General features: G+C 36.2%; 1 protein-coding gene and 1 pseudogene across 10 annotated transcripts in view; both read left to right on the top strand.

The window, feature by feature from the left end:
* On the top strand, positions 1–2,009 carry LOC120424724 (6-phosphogluconate dehydrogenase, decarboxylating-like; annotated as a pseudogene).
* Positions 2,010–3,983: 1,974 nt separating this feature from the next.
* The window catches only part of LOC120424725 (polycomb protein Asx), a 41,121-nt gene continuing 22,211 nt past the window's right edge, over positions 3,984–22,893 (top strand). For 2 of the 10 annotated variants that reach the window (XM_039588917.2, XM_039588907.2), the window contains exon 1: positions 18,065–18,419. In XM_039588917.2, the coding sequence (XP_039444851.1) occupies positions 18,406–18,419 (14 nt within the window). In that variant the 5' untranslated portion in view covers positions 18,065–18,405. Of the gene's footprint in view, positions 4,539–10,049; positions 10,435–18,063; positions 18,420–22,893 lie in introns of those variants that run through there. The other 8 variants (XM_039588914.2, XM_039588910.2, XM_039588909.2 and 5 more) reach the window with 8 other exon arrangements.

Here is a 22,893-nt window from a genome sequence, read left to right as displayed (position 1 = left end):
TATTGCTAAGGGCAAATCACTTCTGATACTGAGGTGTGTATGGAGTGTGTATGTAGTCAGTATCATACTCGATATCGTGCGTATGGTATGGACTTCAGTATTAATCATTATTAAGAAGATTTATTTCAGTGTGGAAAGATTTGACATTTCTCAACGTCAAACTCTGATGCTGTTTTTTATTGTTAGGTTCAGTTTGCTTTGCTGGTTGCTGGAGCGTATTCGGGACACGGCTGGCCAGAAGGGAACCGGCAAGTGGACGGCGATCGCTGCTCTGCACCACGGAGTTCCGGTCACAGTGATCGGCGAGGCCGTATTCTCGCGTTGCCTGTCCCTCTAAAGGAGGAACGTACCAAGGCTAGCAAGCAACTCGCCGGCCCGCCCCCAAGCTTAACGTTGCCGACCGTAAGGCGTTCCTCACGCACATCCGCAACGCCCTGACCTGTGTCAACACCGTCTCGTACGCCCAGGGCTTCATGCTGCTGCGCAAGGCCGCCAACGAGTACAAATGGAACCTGAACTTCGATGGAATCGCGTTGATGTGGCATGAAGGTTGCATCATCCGCAGTGTCTTCCTCGGAAACATTCGGAACGCGTTCGTGCGCAATCCGGCGATGTCGCATCTGCTGCTGGACAACTTCTTCAAGAACGACATCGTGGAGAACCAGCAGTCGTGGCGTGAGGTCGTTAGCCGGGCGTCCCAGTGTCTTCTTCGATGGCTATCGCTCGGAGCGACTGTCCGCGAATCTGCTGCAGGCCCAGCGGGACTACAAGTTTTTGCACACCAACTGGACCGGCAAGGGCTTCAACGTTTCCGCTGGTACTGTGTGACGAGCACGATGCCGCTGGTTAATTCCTCTACATTCCATTAAACAGAGGACACCGTCTCCATCAGTCGTTATTTCTTGTTGCCCATTCGGTTAGATTTCGAAATTGTTTTCTTCTTTTTTGTAATAAAAGTGGATGTTTAGGATTTTGTCTACATTTTGTCAAGTACCTACTGATTAAATTCCTGAATATTATTTTGGCTGGGGAACGGCAATGCTATCGGCGAGTTGCAAAATGCTGTTGCACAGTTCGTCGAAGCATCCAAATACGCAGAACTGTAGCCAGATTCTTGACCTGAAAGACGGTTCATTTGAGTTGGTTCCCAAGACGGAGTTGTCGTGGCGCGGACTGCATCGCGAGGCAATTCGTCGTACCGGAAGGCCACTTTAAAGAGGTGTCTGAGTTGCTTAAACATAAAAGAAGATCGTCGAGCTGAATCAAGAACGGGATCAGGTTTTGGAGATCCTCGCCAAACACGATGAAAAGTTTGAGGCGCTCCAGCCCTTGCTCGAACAAAAAGAGCAATTCCAAACCAAACTTTTTGACCTGAAAAAAGTCGTTGACAACTCCTAATCCGCACTCATGTTTGTCGAATGTTTGTCGCTCACAACTTGCCAACTAAGGAAAAGCGCAAACTCGACTTCCCCCAACTCCAGTAAGTCCTCACCGCCAGCCACAACAAACTCAATGAAAATATCGCCGAACAAAAGAACCTCCGCAACCATAGAGAAAGATCCTGAACGCCCTGATACGAAAGAAAAACGAAAGTAGAATCCTCCTTTATCATGGTCGAGACGGTGAACGATGCGCAGGCAATTTTCCCGGATCTTTGCGCTTGGATTAGGATTCCTTCCATTTATCCGTTTGAATTAATAAAAATATAATCATTTGGCCGATGGAAGTCAAATAATCACTGCTCGGTTCCGTCCCGAAATGCGGATGAACTGCCAACAGAATTAGCAACAAATCCTTTTTCAAAATCTTTAATTTTTCATATTGCCGAATTAACTTGTCTTGTGTTAGGTCTTGTGTCTAGCCTTGTTTACTATTTTGATCGATTTTGACAACTACACTGATATAAATCGTGTCCAAAAGTTGCGCATAATATGCCAGTATCAGGCCAGTATTATGCGCGTATGGTACGCGCGCCATACGCGGTATGTGGTATACTCGAAGTGCTTAACCCTTAGGGTTATTGTTACTTGGGCCCAATATACACCACATGTTCTAATTTAAATCCAAATTTGCCTTTTAACTCAAGTTTAACTTATGTTACGATTTTGTTTTAAAATATTTATTAATGTTTTATTTACACCAACATGATTATTTTTCGATTATCGACTTGGGGACTTCAACCCAATAGATCGATTACTTATCTATAAGCGGCACTGGATTTAAGCCATCGCCTCATTTCTCCTAAACGGCTTTTCAATTTAACGATCCACAAAATTTCAATTAAAAAAAAATTAAATTAAAACAGATTGTTCAACACGTTTTCATAAAACATTTTTATCACCCAAAAATATAATTTCACGTCCTTCATACAATTATCGGCCGGTATGAAAATCCGTAGATTTTGGAGATCAATCCGTAGATCCGTAAAAATGGCTGAAATCCGTAGATCTACGGAGAAATCCGTAGACATGGCATCCCTGGGCCTCCAGTGAAGGGCCTCCACAGGTAAAAAACTGGAACAGTTGCTTTTCTCCATACATTTTGATGATTTTCCCCATACAAACATCAAGACCGTACAGGGATGGTTGCCCGTGGTCAGGATGAGCTCTCATTTGGAATTTACCTAGTGATGGGTCAATCTCTTATCATGTCCTTTTATTGCGGTTTTCAGCGAGGTTTTCAGAGGTTCGCAGATTGCGGTGTGAATGTGTTTTTTTTTATTTGGATTTTGAAATATTGGATTTTGAATATTTAGGAATATTTACTTCCTAACCTGAAACAAAATGGTATCGTTTGAATTAAACAAACAAATTGAAAATTATATTTTTTATTTCAAATTTTAGAATTTAGAAATGTGTAGTTCTAGATCCGGTAAGACCAAAGAATCACGAAATCGTTAGCTTTCTCAAAATTTTGATTTATATCCTAGAATATTACTCCAAAAATGTCTGATTTTCTGTAGTTTGAGTTACGAATTTAAGATTTTAACATTTTTGGAGTTGAAGAACGTTGGAATGTAGGAATATGAATTTGAGAGTTAAAGGACAAAAAAGTCTAAACATAAAAATTTAGTTTAAAATTTGAAAACGAAAAAATGCATAATCCTTGGCTGCGTTCCTTCCGATCTCCGTACTTAGGTTTACACTGCCATAACCAGGTTTACCAGGTCAAAATTTGAAAAATCAGGCAAAGTATCAATAAAAAATCTGGGGAAATCTGGCAGACGAAAATCTATCAATTCTGAGTGGTGAAAGGAAGGGAGGATATAATTTAATTCAAAAATTTGTATAATTCAGATGGTTTAACCGATTTTATGGCCTCAAAAATGTTCAATTTGCATTTTATTTAGAAAATGTACATTCATCTTTGAATGGATTTACTGATATTTCGAAGCCAACATTTCAAAAAACATCATGTACATTTGGACACTTTCTTGGTTATTGCATATTCTGAAAGTACTCCTAATAAGTTACCTCTCTAATAAGCTTCCCCTCAAATGACATCAGGGTGATATAAACGTTGATGAGTTGAAGTTATTTTTGTTTTTCCTAAATATAATTACGGAAATAATGTTAAATTGAATATGGATTATCAAGTATCAATAAAAGCAACGTTATTCATCGTTTGTTATCATTATAATTTCTTCTTTTACTTTTATATTAAAATGGAATTTGAAAAATAATGCTCAACATTCAATTGCGTTTTTCTCAAAATGAATGGTGCTGAAAACATGAAATTTTGAGATTTTCTACATGTATGCAAACCCATAATAAAAAAAAGTTGGTTTTGGACGTCATCTGAGTAATTTCGAATGTGCGTGTACACTTTCCAAACTGGTATAACACGCGAACGCACCCCAACAACAAAAAATTGCGCACTCGCGCTCGCTCCGTCTCTTTCGCCCCAATCGCTTCTCCGTATTCACCTCTCGCTCTCGCTGCGTGTTCCGTGCACTCTGACGGAGCGTCAAAAAAGTCACAAGAAAAAGAAGAAACAAAAGAAGGAAGGAAAAAACGCGACTCGGATCCCAACTCGGAAAGGTGTGTGCAAATGTCGGACGTCGTTTTTCGCGTGAAAAATTAAGTTTTGCCGGGCGCAAAGTGGACAATCTGTGCGCCGGAAGTTGCCCGGAAGTGGCTCGCGACCAAAGTCGAGTGAAAGCAGAGTGTGTTTGATGGGAAAAAGGATTTTTGCCTTGCCGTTTTTTTCATCTCAGGATTTTTGATTCCGAAATCGAAGAAGGCTCTGCGGCCCCAGTCTGGAGTTGTGTTTGTGTGTGAAGGGTCGCGTCACTGTGCTAGTGTGCGTATGTGTGTGTGTGTGTACGTGGTTGATGCCCCGCGAATGAATTAAAAATTCAGTGGAAGGAAGAAAAAAAGGAGCAGCGAAGAACAGCCAGAACAAAGAAGAACGAGACGGAAAGCACACAAACAAAACGCAGAGCAACCGGAGCGCGCGCGTGTGTGTGTACAGGTGTAAGTGAGAAGTGAGAGAGAGCACCACCCTCTCACTCCCCCTCTCGCGCCAGGTGAGATTGTGTGAGTGAAACAGCTAAAGATTGGATAATAATCTTGGGCGCGGGAGTAACATTGTAACGGGGGCTAAATTGAAAATGTAATATTCTTTAAATGACTGAGCAATTCTCTCGGTCTTTTTTTTAATTTTATTTTTCCGGCTGATGCTTTCGGTATGCCCAAGGATGGCATTTTGCATCATTAGTTTGTCCATATAATTTTTCATACAAATTTGGCAAAAAAATTTCAACTTCATTTTCCGATGTAAATTAAAATTTTCAATTAAAAAGTACTTCAGTGAAATTTTGATAAAGTGCACCGTTTTCAAGTTAAATCCATTTTTAGGTGACTTTTTTGAAAATAGTCGAATTTTTTATTTTTCTTTAATTAGTGCACATGTTTGCCCACTTTTGAAAAAAATATTTTTGAAAAGTTGAGAAAGTTCTCTATATTTTGCTTTTTTGAACTTTGTTGATACGACTTTTAGTTACTGAGATATTTCGAAAAAATATTTTATTTTTTTTTATTTAGACTTACATTTTAAAAGGGCCAAACATTTAATGATTTAATTTTCTTAAATAAAAAAAAAATTTGTGTTCTAAAAGATCGGAAAATTTCACGAATGTTTCATATTTTAACATTGTAAATCGGACCATAAGATGCTGAGATATCGACATTAGAAAATTGTGGGTTGTTTGGGTGAGACTTAGAAAACATCAATTTTCCTGTTTTTGATCACTTGCATGGCAATATCTCAGCAACTAAGGGTCGTATCAACAAAGTTCAAAAAAGCAAAATATAGAGAATTTGAAAAATTAAAAACTTCGACTATTTTCAAAAAAGTTACCTATAAATGGCTTTAACTTGAAAACGGTGCACTTTATCAAAATTTCACTAAAGTACTTGTTAATTGAGCAATTCCATGTCAAATAGGGAATCGATTGTACCCGACCATCTCCGATTTCAATGAAACTTTGTAGACATGTTATCCTAGGCATATATAAGCCATTTTTGTGTATATGGAGCCAGTTACACTCGATAATGACATTTGAGAAGGGCGTAAGTGTTTTAAATATTGTTGTATTTCGTAATTTAAATATTTCTGTATCTCGAAGCCGTTGCATCGTATCAAAATTTGGTCAAAGACAAACTTGTAGGAAATTTGACGGGCTTTCCGAAAAAAATATCAAATTTGGAGGTGAGCCCACGATTTTTTCTTCGTTCAAAATTTTTGTGAAAATAGCCTAAGATGTTACAAAAAGACTCACGAAAAATGCAGGATGGAGCAACTCACCTAAAAAAATACAAAAATCATTTACTGAAACTGTTTTTTTTTAAAGTGCTCTAAACCTCAAAATTTTCAAAAACCGAACTCGAGAGTCGATTTTCCAGACAATTTTACATAAAAGTCTCCATATTGACCATGATCCTAAGTCCAATCCTTGTAAAGTTACAGCGGTTTTAAAAATAAAAATGTTGAAAAAATAGGTTTTTTGATGGTTTTTGGCAATTTCTATATGACAGACTTGATTTTTCAGTCTCGAAAGTATTTTTACCGGAAAGCTCGTCCAATTTCCCATAAGTTTGTCATTTCAAATGGACGTATGAGCTTACAGGTATAAGCTAATCACATTGCTCATAACTGAAAACATAATATTTTTTCAGCGTAGTATAGTAACCTGGATAGTTAATTAGCTTATATCTGTAAGCTTATACATCCAATTGAAATGTGGTCGAAGACAAACTTATGGGAAATTGGACGAGCTTTCCGGTAAAAATATTTTCGAGACTGAAAAATCAAGTCTGTCATATAGAAATTGCCAAAAAACATCAAAAAACCTATTTTTTCAACATTTTTATTTTTAAAACCGCTGTAACTTCACAAGGATTGGACTTAGGAACATGGTCAATATGGAGACTTTTATGTAAAATTGTCTGGAGAATCGACTCTCGAGTTCGGTTTATGAAAATTTTGACGTTTAGAGCACTTTTCAAAAAAACAGTTTCAGTAAATGATTTTTGTAATTTTTTAGGTGAGTTGCTCCATCCTGCATTTTTTGTGAGTCTTTTTGTAACATCTTAGGCTATTTTCACAAAAATTTTGAACGAAAAAAAATCGTGGGCTCACCTTCAAATTTGACTTTTAAACTTAAAAATCTAAAAATCTCATAAAAGTGGCGTGTATTTTTCTTTCAGTGTATTTTTTTCGGAAAGCCCGTCAAATTTCCTACAAGTTTGTCTTTGACCAAATTTTGATACGATGCAACGGCTTCGAGATACAGAAATATTTAAATTACGAAATACAAAAATATTTAAAACACTTACGCCCTTCTCAAATGTCATTATCGAGTGTAACTGGCTCCATATAAACAAAAATGGCTTATATATGCCTAGGATAACATATCTACAAAGTTTCATTGAAATCGGAGAGGGTCAAGAAAAAAGTACCTAAAAAATTCATGTTTTGGTCTGGAATTGCTCAATTGCAAATTTGATTTTACATCACAAAATGGAGTTGAAATTTTTTGCGACCAATAATTCGATTTTTTTAAGTCAGTATCGATTAAAAAAATCATAACTTGGGCAACGATTTTTTGCACAACCTGGAAATTTCAGAAAAGTTGATTTTTTAATGTGCCCTAAAACATATCAATAAATAATTAAAACTAGTGTTTTTTTGCAAATCAAGTTTTAGTGACAAAAAGTTAAATAAAAAATCACAATTTTTTTACCGCGTATATTTTTTTTAGGGTAGTCCTTACTGATATCTTAAATTTTGCCGAAAACACCAAATCGATCGAAAAATACCATCAAAAGATACAGATTTTTGAATTTTCATGCATCATTTTTGTATGGACAGCTGCCAAATTTGTATGGAATATTATATGGACAAACTAATGATGCAAACTTTGGCTGTGTTTTATTTTAAAAACCGTACATTTTTATTAAACAGAAGTTTGCATTATTTTTCATAATGTCCCAGACTATGCCTCTACGAATTTTTGAACAATTTAAATTATAATGGCAGGCCAAGTGCGAATGATTCTGATGATATCTCTTCAGTTGACGCTCAGGCGAGGAACATCCTGGAAGGAGCGTCACTGACTACGTCCGTAGTCCTGTTAGATCTTTCTTGATCAGGACAGTATAGCTCTGGTTCCTTGCAAGTGTCCTATTTTCTTACCTCCACGTTGGCTTGGTTTTCATGATGACCTAGCTGGTGGCCTGTGGAAACGGATCGTAAACCTTTGACCAGCGAGGGTCAGAGTCGAGACGGCTAAAAGAAAGGGGCGCGACAATGTGGGAAAGGGAAGTAATTTGTGATTGTAGACGGTATTGTTTTGATTCGCAGTATGTTGAGTCAACTGCTGTGGATGTACCTGAACGTTGCAGAACGGGGTTTCCTCCCTCCTTTCCATTTCCAGCTACCATCTATCATCTGTTTATTTTGTTTCACTAATTTTCTTAAACGGCTTTTGTTTACTATCCTTCATTTGATTTCGATTTTACTTATTTGATTCTCTTATTTCTCAACGCTTTTTCACTCTATTTTACTAGTTGATGCTGCTGCAACAAACTGTCTGCTTTCCCTTAATTTGGCAGCGATGTCAATTTTGTTTATCATGTGCCTTTTTTTTATTTATCTATTTCAATTATTTTTCATCTTCCCTGTAAATTGCCCTCAATACAATCTAAGCATGTTTGTTACCTCTATTTATTAACTATTGTTAATTTCTTTATCTTCTTCATAAATTACTATCTTTCTTTTACTATTGATTCTTTACATAGTATATTTCTTTCACTGTCCATTGTTTTGAAACTTCACCTTTTTCTTAAGCAAGTGAGGTTCGAGCCCTGACTCAATTTATGAAATGATTAAAGGATTAACGCAAATATTACTATTGTACTTTTGAAAAACTTTTATAAAATGCTTAGGACCAAAATATTGTAACAAAACACCGCGACAAAAGAAATAGCAACAGATAAACACGACTCAACAATAGGGAAGATTTCAGGAGAAAACAATACACAGTAACTAACAATTAGTTTTTGAATTCAAACTAAAAATATAACAGTTTTTGCTTTATGAAAGTTGATAGGCACACTATAAATGGTTAGGCGCTTATACTTACATCAAACCCTACGTAATGTACCACCCCCGGCCGAGTTAAAATGCGTAACCGGAAAAGAAGGTGTGCATGCCTGGCACGAACACTCAAAGCGTGTTCTAGCGTGTTGCTCGTACTGACTCAGAGCAAGGGTGAGATGTAGGTGTAAGGGCAGTGCGTGTTCGTCGGGAACCTGGTGCATAAGATCGGTCAAGGCCCGTTCTTACACTGAAAATTGCGAATTGCGAATTGCGAATTTAAATTATAATGGTGCCATTTTATAGCAGAAAATGTGAAAACAAGCAAAAAATTAAAAAAGTGACTGTAAAAAGAAGAAAAAAAATAGATAGGCAAAATATAACGATAGGAGGTGGTATAATAGGCCAAAAACTACCAAAAACAAACATAAACTAAACAAGATAAATGCACATTAAAATACAAAAAATGAAACAAGAAAAACAAGAGAAGTAAAGTTTTTCGTAGACCAAAAGTTGCTCAAAATGACATCCTGAAAACGGGAAAAATAAAAATTTTCGAAAAAAAATTGAGCAGTTGAGGGTTAAGTTATTATTGTTTCTCCTTGTTCATATTTTTTCCCAAATTATAGAATTACAGAATATTTCTGGAATTTTTATTTTTGAAAAGGTCCAATAAACCAAATTTCCCTTTTTTTTCTTTTTGGGTGACCACCTTGAGTCAGGGGTATTAAAAAACACCCAAAAAGCAAAAACTGAAAATTTGGTTTATTGGACCTTTTCAAAAAAAAAAAAAAAAATCAAAAAACTCCAGATTTTCTCTCTTATTTCATATTTAAAAAAAAATGGTAATCGTCGTCTGTCTCAGAAATAAATAAACTCAAGTAGCTTGAAAAGTTCTATATATTTTTTTGTTACTTCAGCAGACATTTAGTTGCTGAGATATGGCTTTTCAAAGAATGAAAACTAGGAAAAAAAACTTTCTGCGTACTACCCTATTGGCCTTCATTTTTTCAATATACGATATCTTGGCAACTACTGACGCGATTTGCAATACCAAAAAATGAATATTATTATTATAATGCGCTGAAAAGAAAAAAAAACAGATTGTCAAACTTGATTAGATGCGAACAGGTTAGGTTAGGTTAGGGCAGCTTTTTTTACGTTGTGAACCTAAAAGATTTTTTGGAGAATGGGGTATATGGTCAGGAATTATCATCGAAGATGATGATGCGACCCAGAAATAAATTATTATTATGTTTTAAAGATATTTCAAGATAGCTTTTAAAGTTAAAACAATTTTTTTCAATCGCTTGAAAATTTATTCAAAAACATGTTCAAAAATTTAAATCTAACTTTTCTACGCCCTCGTCCAATGTTACTCCCCGTGTGTCATCGCGCAATCGACCACCCTTTTCTAACAAACTCGTTGTCTCTCTTTTGCGCAACAGCACAGGAATAAAAAAGAGGAGCCAAAAGTCAGCGCAGCAGTCTGAGAAGAGAAGAGCTGAGCTGAGCTGAGTTCGCGTCGAGACGGCCAGCATAAATAATTTCTGTGTGACGGTGTTTTTGTTTTTGCTCTGAAAGTCAGCAGAAATTAAGGAGTGTGTGTGCGTGCGCTGGAACCCCAAAAAGAAGGAGTGAAGTTATTTAGTTTTTTTTTTGGTGTGGGGAAAAGTGTATCTCAGGATCTAATTGAAGAATCGTTCAGAACAACATCGTCAGTGTTGCTATTGTTTGCAGTGTGGGTGGAGAACAGCTAGACAGAGCAGCAGAACGTCCAGCCTTTCATTGTGACCTGCGAGCAATGCACCGTGGAAAATTACGACAGTGTTGGTAAGAGGCGTCCCACTTTTTTACTACCCTTTTTTTCCTGCGATAATTATTGAAGAAAAACTACTGTCTGAACTTTTGGAGAACCATGATTTGCCAGAAAATGTTAGTTCTAAATTTAAAAACAAAAATCATTAGCAAAAGAAGTGTTTTGAAAATGTTATAAAATTGTAAACATTGGCCTAAGATCTGTCAAAATCCACTCTGAAAAATTCCATTCACCTTTAGGCGAAACATTCACAAACTAAATTGGCCATAACACCCTTCCGGTGGAGCGCTCCTCCGTGGAATCTGGGGGGAAAAATTAATAACCTTTTTTAAGATGTCGTCCGCGGAGAGAGAGAGAGCGCGAGCAAAGAACCTGGGGCCAGAAAAAGATGACACACAAGAAAAACAGGAAAAGGAGGAAGGACCAAAGAGAGAAGAAAAACACAACAAAAGCAACTCCATCATTATTGACACGATATGAAACTGAACGACGACACACGCAAACACTGAAAGGGGCACGGAGAGAAATTTGTGTTGTTTGTATCGAAATGTGCACACGCACACACACACTGAGATAAAAAAAACGTAATGTTTGATTCACAAACACACTGATATATTCTGTCTCGTCAGTCGCGGCTGTTCCATTCATTGCGTTTTCGATTCGTAATACGCGATTGCGTTCTTGTTCTGACCTGGCCCTCTACTTTGGTGTGTGCGTGAGACACGGTGGTGTGTCCTCCCGCCCCTCCTCATCCACCCCGGGACCGGACCTGGGTCGTCGAGGGGTGACTGGATTGATGTCTGAAACTTGATGAAAAAAAAAGTTGGGGTTTTGTCCCTTTTCAAATGTTGGGATTGATTTTGTAATTTTCTAACTTATTAAGTTAGGTTTTTTTTTGTATTTCCCTGTTAAAAAAATTTACTTGCCATTCTTTTTACGAAAATTTCATCTTTCTTGTTTTTTCAAGCCTGTTAAAAATTAAAAAAACATAATTTTTTATTATTTTATTTTTCGAAAATTTGTATTTTCCCCGTGTCAGTCATTTTGAGCAACCTTTGTTCTACGAAAAAGTTTAGTTCTCTTGTTTTATGTTTTTTTTGTTTCATTTTTAGTATTTTAATTTGCATTTATCAGTTTATGTTTATTTTTGGTACTAATTGGCCTATTCTACCACCTCCTATCATTACATTTTGCCTATCTAATTTTTACATGTTTTTACAGTCATCTTACAATTTTTAGCTTGTTTTTAATCTTTTCTGCTATAGAAAAACACCATTATCATTTAAATTGTTAAAAAAAATGGGTAAAGGCATAGTCTGGGACACAACAAAAAATACTCCATACTTCTTTTTACTTAAAATACAGGAAATATTAGTGAAAAAAAAACGCAGCCAAAATTAACCATTAAAAAATGACATTTTTTAAAACATTGGCAAAGTCACATTAAACAAGTAAAAATTCCAACCCAAACGACCAAATATGTGAAATCGTTTGATCACTTTTGTAAATTTGTTCAAAACGCCTACTCACAGGAAAAAAAAACGTTGCATAAATTGTCATCCTGGTATTGCTACATTGAAAAATTGCTTTTCTGTCAGAATATGAAACAATTTCTCATCAATCCAGCGAGTAAATTTGACAGCGATCTGTAGTCCTCACCAATACTTTTTTGGTTTTGCCGCCTAAAAACTGGGAAAGGCTAAAACCGCCTCATTTTATTACCAGAGCACATCTCCCATGAATGAAAAAATGAAAATTGAAATTGATATATAAAAAAAACAAAATCAAATAAATAAAATTTTGAATAAGGTGAGAAAATAACTCCGAAAAATATTTGCAACAGTAAAAACAAAGCAAAATTATCAAAAATTATCTTAGAGAGGGGTCAGTGGATGTATGTGTGTGTGTGTGTGGTCCAATCCAATACCCGCAAACCGGTATCGAAATTATGGGAAAGTAAAGTTTGTATCAGACTTTGTATATGCCGAATGCTGATACAGCTTATCTCAATCCCGGGTATTAGGTGGTGATAGCCCTTGCGCTGTTTCCAACGACCCGTTTCAGAATGACAGAGCTCCTTGCGGTCCAACTCCGAGGTCGCTGGGCATTGTTTGGCCCCGCCTAAACATAGAAGCAAGCATCTGAAGGAAACTCGATCTATGTTTAGACTTCAGATCCCGTCAGGCAAATCAGGGATCAGCGCGTATTTAATATGAGAAGATAACATGTTTCAACACTACGGATCAATTCACAACTAGAGTGTAAACCTTCTGATGGCCGACTGCTTAGCGTCCCAGACCACCAATCCAGAGGTGTGAGTTCGAATCCCACCTGATTCATTTTCGTTTTTGTTCATATTCAAAGTTCAAATTCATGATTCCAAATTTCAAAGGTACCGACCGGGATTTGATCCCAGAACCTTCTGCTTGTGAGACAGAAGCCGTAACCATTAAGCCACGGAGCCGGTTATCTTAGAGAGGGGTCAGTGGATGCACAAATAAATATCTTAAACGTATGCTCTGGAAATATTTTTTAGTTACTTTCATTTTCATATTTTTGTTTAGAAAATATAATACTCCTCGTCATTTTTCGATCAGCCCAGTTAGCCAACAAGAATTGTACTTCAGTGCCATCCATTTCGTGTCTTTGTTAACGTTTTAAAGGCAAATAATCGTATTTTTTTAAATTAGCCTTCTTAGTTTCAGACCCCAGTTAAAATCAATATAAAAAAAGACCAATAACATTTAGCATGTTCTAGCAAGGTGAAAATTTCTAGACTTTTTTTTTAAGTCCTATAAACAAATATTTAAATTTATTCTTTTTGGGTGTTTTTGAATACCCCCTGACTCAAGACGGTTTCAAAAACACCCAAAAAGCAAATTTTTAAATTTTGTTTATAGGACCATTTCAAATAAAACTCAAGAATTTATTTAGGAGACCTGCATTTTTTAGAGCCTTAGCTTTCTTGAAAATCATTACATTACATGGCGTAATCCAGTCTGCAATCCGCTAAAATCTCTGTCTCTACACAGTTAGAAAAACCATGGTAATATTACATCTGGGAAGGGGTACATCTTTTATGTCAGAAAAAAGGTGTACACTTTTCTGGTGTAATGTCACTTTTTCAGTCTAAATTGAGGTAAAATAACATCATAAAAGAGGTAATAATAAACCTTCCAAATTTACATTATTTTTTACTGTGTAGGTTTATTTCTACTCAGTAAAAAAAATTGTTAACTTGGAAGGTGTAAAATTGGAAGGTTTAATATTATCTCTTTTATGATGTAATATTACAGTAGTCGAAATTACAATTAAAAATAAACAAAAATGTGTAATATTTTGGGAATGGACACATCTTTTATCTACAATAGTTCAGAAAAGATGTTCCAAATTCCCAGATGTATTTTTTGCCTATTTTTACCGCATGTAATGTGTTATTTCCTTTTTTTCTGTATTAAACATGTACTCTATCCCAGATGTAATATTTCCATGATTGTTTACCTTGTAAACACTTATACTTGTACTACTACTTAAACAGTATACTTGTCATTTATTAACATTTAAGCTGGTACTAATTTTATTCAAATTGTTTGTCCCTTCAGAGCGGTCGAGGTTGACAAAAATAAAATAAAAAACACAATTTCAAATGCTAAGCCTAATTTTCAAAAAAAAAAGACAAAAAGAAGTAAAAATATCAAAAATGTTTTATACCCACAGTAAAAAAATGTGTTAGGGGAAATTTTCGTATGCTTGGCAGGTTAAGCACTCGCTCCTTACTCCGTCCAATTAGCTGATTTTCACTATTTAAATAACTTATTTTACTTTTAATAGAAACTTGCTTGCTCACTTCTTATTGGGCTGTTTATAATTCGATTTCAGTTGAAAACGCTTTTAATGAGCATGAGCATGAGCATGAGAGACCACCCATGGTTGTCCTTCTCCGTTGCTGAACAGGACCGTAATATCCTATCAATTCAACGATCATACGCTTCAACGATCTAATGGTGTTTCCCTTATCAACAGCATGTATGAATGCGCTGAAAAGATAAAACATCAAGATCATCAAAACTAGATCTGGAACAAATAGGTAACAGTCATTGGCCACCAACGGCGCCCGCCATGTCAGTTTGTAGATCTCGGGGGGATTGGGACGGGAATGTTAGTTAGCACAGGCTGCTACCAAGGGTGGGTTCTATACGATATCCACACCCCCGCGTGTGCCGGAAAACTACTTCTACTTGGGATTTTGTTAGTGGGAAAGGGTAATGGCCAGGATTCATCATAGAAGATGATGATGTGACCCAATAATCAATAAATTTCGTTTAATAGGGTGGTGTATTATTCTCAAGGCAAACAATCGGATGCTGCGGATGAGACTATTCCCGTTTATTTGCTGTTGAGTTTAGAATAAATGATTCAATCTTAGACAGCCGGCTGTGGAAAGATAGAATCAAAATTATGTGTAATTAAAAGGTGAAATATTATACTCAGCGTAACATATTTACGTAGAGTTGACCTGAGACTATTTATACTTTTAAATTATTATAAGATGAGCGACCAATTAATTACTGATGAGTTATGAGTTATCTGAAGGACTTGAACAATCGCGTTGATACAATATTTGTCACCGTGATTTACGAGCTATAATGCTAAAAGGTATTTTCGCGAGAAACGAATGGTTATATCGAACAAACGACCGACGTAGATTTCACGAACATGTACATACTGCTGTTAAGACCACTTTCGTTTATTAATTTTATAAGTTTTAATTTATTTGAAATGGTTAATCTTAGGCAGTCGGCTGCGGAAAGATGGGCTCAACATTTAATTTATTTGAGTGTTGTTTTATTTTTTCCCGTTCTTCCACATATTTTTTATATATTTTTGATTTCGGAGGAAAAAAATCGAGAGTCATGATACGCAATACGACTAATTAAAAACGATCGATCACAAAAAAAGAACCGCGCGCGTTCAAATTTAAATAACTACAACCTTATGCATTCTTCAAAACACATATTTCTATTCAATTCTACAAAGTCTGCAGCAGAGTTGCATCTGCGCCATATGGCAACACTTCTGTGGAACGTTTACAATCCACATGATCCACAAATTTCAAACACTGCCGAAACTTCTCCCGTTCATCCCAATCTCACTCACACAGTCACACACTTGCTACACAAACAAAATGAAACGATCTCACCAAATTCAGCTTCGGTTGATGCCGGTGAGATGCTGGCCTCTTCGTCGGCAACGGCCAACAAGCAGGTTCAATCCAGTCCTCCGGCCTTCCGGAAAGTTTCACGCGATACTAGAGCCAAAAACTTATTTGAAGTTTCGATGATTTTCACAAAATTACTTAAGCATCACTGCATCATAGCAATATATTTCAGTTGAAAACGCTTTTAATGAGCTTAAATTGAATGTCAAAGTGCTGATATGGCAACATTAGAGGCACGCTGGAATTAGATGCTGTTCCCCTAATTTTGTTGATAACAGTTATGCTGGTATTAAAAATGTGCTAATTTTAATGTGTAAATGTGTAATTTTAACACTTTTCTGGTGTAATGTCACATTTTCAGTCTATATTGAGGTAAAATTACATCATAAAGGACGCCTTTAGCCTTCTAAAATACACCTTCCAAATTTACACAATTTTTTACTGTGTATGCAATATTACACTCTGAAATATGATGCCCATCAATATGGGAAACCAACTTGGCCGGAATGTGAAAATGTATGACGAAAAACATCGCTTCAGGATTTTGGCAGCAGGTGGTGCTGGTCTCACCAAAAATTTCCCATGTGTGAGATTTTTCTAGGAAATTTAATTTCCAACAACTTGCAAGAAGATCCGAGTTGACCCTGAAGAGCTATTAGCAACACAGAAAAAAAAATCATGGTAATATTATATCTGGGAAGGGGTACATCTTTTATGTTAGAAAAAAGGTGTAATTTTACCTCTGGAAATGTGTAATTTTACCACTTTTCTGGTGTAATGTCACTTTTTCAGTCTAAATTGAGGTAAAATTACATCATTAAAGAGGTAATATCAAACCTTCCAAAATTACATTTTCCAAATTTAAATTATTTTTTACTGTGAATGCGATGCAAAGAAATCGTCTTATGTTCTTGAAAGTATATAGGGATACCCTAGGAAGGATAGGAAGTAAATAAGAAAATACTGTTTTACTAAAAAAAATCACCAAAAATCAGGATCAACTCGGATTGTTTTGCACCCTTCGACAAAGTGGTAGGAAATTCAATTTCCTACAAGAATTTTGCACTTGAATAATTTTGGGCGAGACCCGCGCCACCCACCAGAAAAATACTGAAACGATGTTTTTCTGCATACATTTTTGGGATTTTCCCCATATAAACTTCAACGATAAAAAGCGACCTCTTAACCTGAACCGATTTGGCTAAAAATTGGCACAGATACTTATTTTTGAGCAATCTAATAGGAGGGTATCCCTAATGTCGATTTTTTTATTGTCACCCTAGCCTTTACCCTTTACATTCTTCACCGGTCTGATAGACGAGCGTGCTCCACGGTTGCGACTTTATATTTGTGTTTATTACAAGAATAGTACATGCAGTGTGTAATATAAGTGTCTTTTTTCACAAATTTGATGTTAATTTTTGGTTTGTACAATCGATTTTCAAGTTCATTAAATGAAAATATAAACTTATGTATTTGTTTTGCCCCCTGACTTTCAGAGAAAATTTGAATTAGAGAGGAACAAAAGCTTGAAATTAAATTTGCCATGGCCTTAAAGTGCACCATAAGGCTTTCTAGTCACAAACACACACCTCTGAGTGCCACAGAAGTTGTTTTGTTTGCATCAGATCTGCTTTCTCTTTCTAACAAAAGTTATCATATATCGCAGGGACAGTGACAGCACGAGCTTGGTCTGCATCAGGACGAGGAGTTCGTCATTTTTTAGCAAAATTAGATTTTTTTTTTACTGGGCCTAAACGCCTTTTTGCATTACCTGGCATCAGGCCATGCATACTGCACTAAGTTTACCACGAAGAGATTCTAGATGTAAGTAAGAAACGTGAGTTTTGAGCAGTTCTTCTTTAAGAGCGCCAACAGAACTCACTTGAGGGTACCGTGGAGAATTTCCCTTATCCTCTTAACAACGGGAAGCATCACAGAATAATTTATAACTTTTAAAAATAATTGCAATGCTTTTGAAAACGAGATTTGATTAGTAGGTTTAAAATATATTCTGATAGCAGTGATTCACCATTTTAAGCAAGGAATCCAAATGCAACTCCTTCACATCCGCGACTCTTGACGACCCCTCGACCCAAAGACGACAATCCCCTTCGCGCGGCAGTCTTGTCAAATCGGACTTTACCATCACAAAACTTCCGACGTCTGTGGTGGTGGGGTCGCAACGTTTGTGCAAAATTTATACACCCCTGCTTCACCACCACCACCACCACCCACAAACACACCAATACTGTCAGCCTGCTTGGATGCTTGTGGTGGTTCGCCGCACTTGTCTTGGTGACTGGTGCGCTGTGTTGTGGTGAATTCTTCAACACTGCTGCTGGGCTGCTGGATGTGGCCAGTTTTTCGTCGGTGTCTCTGGCGTTTTTTTTTGTTCTTTCTCCCGGATCCGTAGCAGGTTCCTCCGCGGGTTGGTTCCGGGACGGGTTTGAGTGATTGAAAAGCGTGCAATTTGAGGTGTTTTTGGAAGATTTGAATGCGGTTGCATACTTTGAGGGGTTGAGCTCGTAGAATTTAAAGTCCGTGTTTTAAAGAACAAGGGTGGTGATGTGAATTGCGGAAGGGAGTGTGCAAGTGCTTGAAGGAGTTGCAGCACGACCGAAATTAGGACAGATTCGGCTGGGGTTCGGAGAATTCAGGAAAAAAATATGACCGGAATAGGACCCAAAATGGAAGTCAGACGACGAGTTTGGTCCGGATTCAAAATTCAATAAAAGATCTAAAGGATGAAAATTTCCGCGAAGAAATGGGAAAATGCGAGTAAGTTTATAGTTTTTTTTTTGCTAAAAAAATCAATTCCCAAAACTGGGTGGTCTCTTGCTCCGGGCAGTCACAGCTGGTTTGGGGTCAAACTCCAATCCCTTTTTTTCTCTCCCTCTCATAGAGCCTCCACCGTTATACACAGACAGCATCCCTGCTTCGTCGTCTTCTTTTGCTTCGAATCTGCCCGTCTTAATTTCTTCTATTTTCTTTTGCATTGCATTTGAGTTTGAACTATGCTTTAAATGGCAACTCTGAACTAACTTTTTTGAAAGGTACTCTGTGCTCTGCTCTGGAAGATATCTTTTCTCATTTTTTTTTTACTTTCTTTTCACTCCTAGATATGGAATTTTTCGCCAAGGGGGGGAAAAAGGTAAAGTTTTTGGTGAAGAAAAGTTATGCGTTCTGTTGAACCAACTCGATAGTACGAGTACCCACTACCAGAATTTGGGATAAGACGCGAGTGATGAATGAACAAAAAGGAAGACATGGAACTTTCTTCGGTGCCAGGCTAATGGATTGACTTTTTTCACCATTTGGTTCTCGCAAAGGATTGTTACTTGCAAAATGGATGGAACTTGGATTCGTTATTACTACTTTGCTTTGGGTTGGTTTGGGTTGAAAGTGCAGCGAAATCGATTGGAGAATCGCAAACGATCGAAAAATTCTAATGGAGTACTATTTTGAAAATAGAAAAATCTGGAGTTTTTTTTTTTTGAATGATCCAATAAACCAAATTTTCAGTTTTTGCTTTTTGGGTCTTTTTGAAACCGCCTTGAGTCAGGGAAATTAAACACCCAAAAAGCAAAAACTAAAAATTTGGTTTATTGGACCATTTCAAAAAAAAACTCCAGATGTGTGTCCTAAAATGGGATCAAAATACTGATAACTTATCAGTATCATTAGCTTTTAATTAACAAAAAAATATATATGGTCCTTTTCAAAAAAAAAAAAAAAACTCCAGACATATTTTGTCAAAAAACCCTTTTAATTAAAACAATTTCACACGGTTCAATGTAAGTGAAACTAATAAATATCGTGAAAACTTTCATCAAACATTTCTGAAAATATTTATAAAACGTTCAAATCTGACTTAGGTAGAAATCTGTAATTGTTCTAAAAATATAAGTATTCTAGATGAATTTGAAAGTCATAATGACCCTTTTATGAACTGACCCTCAAACTAACTTTACACTTAGAAACCGGGATTCGAACTCATGACAGTTAGATAACGAATCTGATTGACTACCATCTGATTCAGGTAGACACAATGTTGAAATCGGAGGATCGAGGCTATTGCAAATATTTTACAAAGCTTTTGTCGACCGACCCTCCCCTCCCCAATTATTTAAAATTGGCTCAAAAAACAAGGAGCAACAATATTTATAAACAAACTTAGGTACGATCAGCTGAAATCAATTAAAAATGAATTGCTTCGTTCAGAATCATTTGAGCATGTTCGAGTTTATTAAAAATAAATTTTTATTTTTGCAAATTTTCGTTAAATCAGTGTCGCAAAAAAAAAATTCGTTGAATCTTTTTTTTTAAATAATGATTGCAGTGTAACTTCACGCTTGCTTAAAACATTTTCTATCATTGAAATTCTAGCTTTAAAAGATTTTTCATTAGTCACACTTGATTTAAAGATAAAATTACCCCGTTACATAAATTGATCAGTTTACATGTCACCACTTTGAAATATAAATACAAAACTAATATTTGTAATTACCGAAAATTAAAAAAAAAAAACAAATAAAAAAATCAACTTATAAATGTATTTTCCAGTTTTTTAAATTAAAATTATTAAGTAAATCTGGGCAAGCTCAATTAAGCTTTAAATTTGGCCCGGCCTCCAAAAACTTTGAGCACCCCTGATATAAAGGCTGTTAAAATCTTCAAAAATCTATATCTTGAGACCAGCTTTTCTGATCGATTTGGTGTCTTTGGCAAAGTTGTAACACTAAGAATTCTCGGTGGATAGGATAAGTTTAAGAGGACAAAAATGTCATCTTCTGAGTTATATTAGGAGTTGCCAGGTTGCCAGATAAATATGCGAATACCAGATGTGACCAGATTTGACAAATTATGACAGATTTACTGTTCTGAACCAGTTTAATTAATATTCAAAAATTAAGTTAATATTTGTTCTGATGAACATAAAAATTCTGCCAATTTGAAGCTGAAACCATCTAAATTCTACTAACTTTGGAATTAACTCATGTCCTCCCTCCCCTCGTCCATTCATAATTTTAAGATTTTCGACTGTCAGATTTTCACAAATTTATATAGGTACTCGGTCAGATTTGTTCAGTGTTGGAATTCCAGCGAGACGGAGGAAAATTTCGCTCGCTCGAGCTACTTTGCGGCAATTCTGGCTCGCGAGCAAAGGATAGCACGGGAAATTGGCGAATTGCTTTCGGCAGCTCTTGACTCGCGGTTAGAACTCGAGAGAGAAAGGAATGTTTTCTCGCGGGAGCGCGAGAATACCAACACTGGATTTGTTTCAATCTAGACTTGGCAACTCTGGCTATGGTACAAGTTATAACTATAGTTTAAAAATCATTTGGCAGTGTTGGCATTTTTTCCCAAAAATACCATTATTTTTGAAAACTGTGACATTTTTTCTTGGCTTTATTTTTAAATGTAAATTTGCAATCGAAAAATACTTTACAGAAATTTCAATATCGTGCACCGTTTTCAAGATTATTTGTGTGAAGCTTCACTATTTTCGAATTTTTTTTTTTTGAATTTTTGATGAAACCTTTGCTTTACTTGGAATAAAAATTACCAAACATAAGTTTTTTTTAAGTGCTATTCATTCAGCCCAAGTATGTTTATTTCGGAATCTTTTGATTTGATTCTCTTGGTTGAAAAACGAAAATTAAAATTTCCTCATCTTTTGAATACCTTTTTTTTATTTCAAACTCGAGACTTACATTCCAAAAAGGCTTTATAAAACGATTTGAACAATTTTGCCGAAGACAATACATTGATAAGAATATCTTTTCTTTTGACTCACTGTCAAAAAATTGCGTAGAACTCACATTTAACTGCGTTCAAAAAGCCTGTGTGTAAAACAAATTTAGCGAGCAGGATAGGCTCTTTGTCAACATTACGACATTTGAATTAATCATCTATGCCAAATTTGGAGCCAAATTAGTTAAAATTAGGAGTCGCTATAAATTGTTTAAGTTGGAGAAAATATCTTTTCATAAATAAACGTATTTTTTAGTCGCCTAAAACTTTTCTAGGAAATCGAATCGCTTTGCACTCTTCGACAAAAAATGTAGAGCGTTAAATTTCGTATTAAAATCTCGCTGTTGCCAAATTTCTACAAAGTTAACGCCACCTTCCGGGTAAAGATCTAAATTTAACCTTTCTCCATTTAAAAAAAAAAACCATACAAACTTCAACTCGCTCTCGAGACCACAAACCTTAATCCTCTAAAACCCAACAACACATCAAGGCGGGATTCGACCTAAAAAATCGCCGGAAATCAATTTTAAGGTTAGAAGTTTGACTTGTTTTTGTGATTTTGCCAATGTTAAGTGGCTTGCCAGAGCAGGGAAAAATAAGAAATTTCGAAAAAAATAATTCAAGGGTCTGAGATTTCAAAAAAGTGTACACGTGGTTTATGGATGGTCTCAAATTGCAATTTTTTTTATCTTAAGTCAACCATTTAAGTTTGACCAAATTGGGGTCGCAGAACTCGAATTTGATGTTAAAAGTAAGAAAATAAAAATCACACTTTTTTTATTGTTGCTCATGATTTGATTATCTGAAATCCCATACAAACCTTCACAGTTTGTTTTGCTTCTCCTTACACAGCAAAAAAAAAACGATGGTAAAATCACATGCAAAAGTATGTACATCATCTGTGTGAGGGGATTTAAACCCAGCCCTCACAGACAGGACCAGCGCCTTAGCCCGCTCGGCTATCAGACCGAAGAAAAGCGGAAAGAATAAACGCCGCTTGACTTTTCGATCAAATAGGTTTCCTACATGAATCGGCTACATATTTCTGGGTGTAATATAACCAAAATAAAAAAAGCAAAATGAGCAAAAATTATTTTGCTTTTTTTGGCTGAGAATCATTTTGTTTTGTAGATATTTAAGTTAAAAGATGATTTTACGCCGTCATGTTCGAAGAAGGAAGCATCCTGGAAGAACATGCGAGAACACCCGAAAATGTAATACAAAAATTAATGTGACCAGCCCCACTACGTTGTGTTTACCGCAGAGAGGATTCCACAGAATCTACAGGGGAGGAAGGATGCATGGACATGCCGTACCACAAACGCTCCAGATAAAATTCTTTAGTATTAGATACTTTATTCACTTCAATTGCATTTACAATGTCCAGTGTTTTTTTTTTAAATGAAACAGACCTTTTTGTAGGCTGTTTGTAGTGTTCATATTTTTATATCTACAGGGTTGTTACGGACGGCGTGGATCGCGCGGATAGCGCAGATTT

Source organism: Culex pipiens, chromosome 2, assembly GCF_016801865.2.
Source record: "Culex pipiens pallens isolate TS chromosome 2, TS_CPP_V2, whole genome shotgun sequence".
Classification (NCBI taxonomy): Eukaryota; Metazoa; Arthropoda; class Insecta; order Diptera; family Culicidae; genus Culex; species Culex pipiens.
This window is presented reverse-complemented; position numbering and strand designations above follow the sequence as displayed.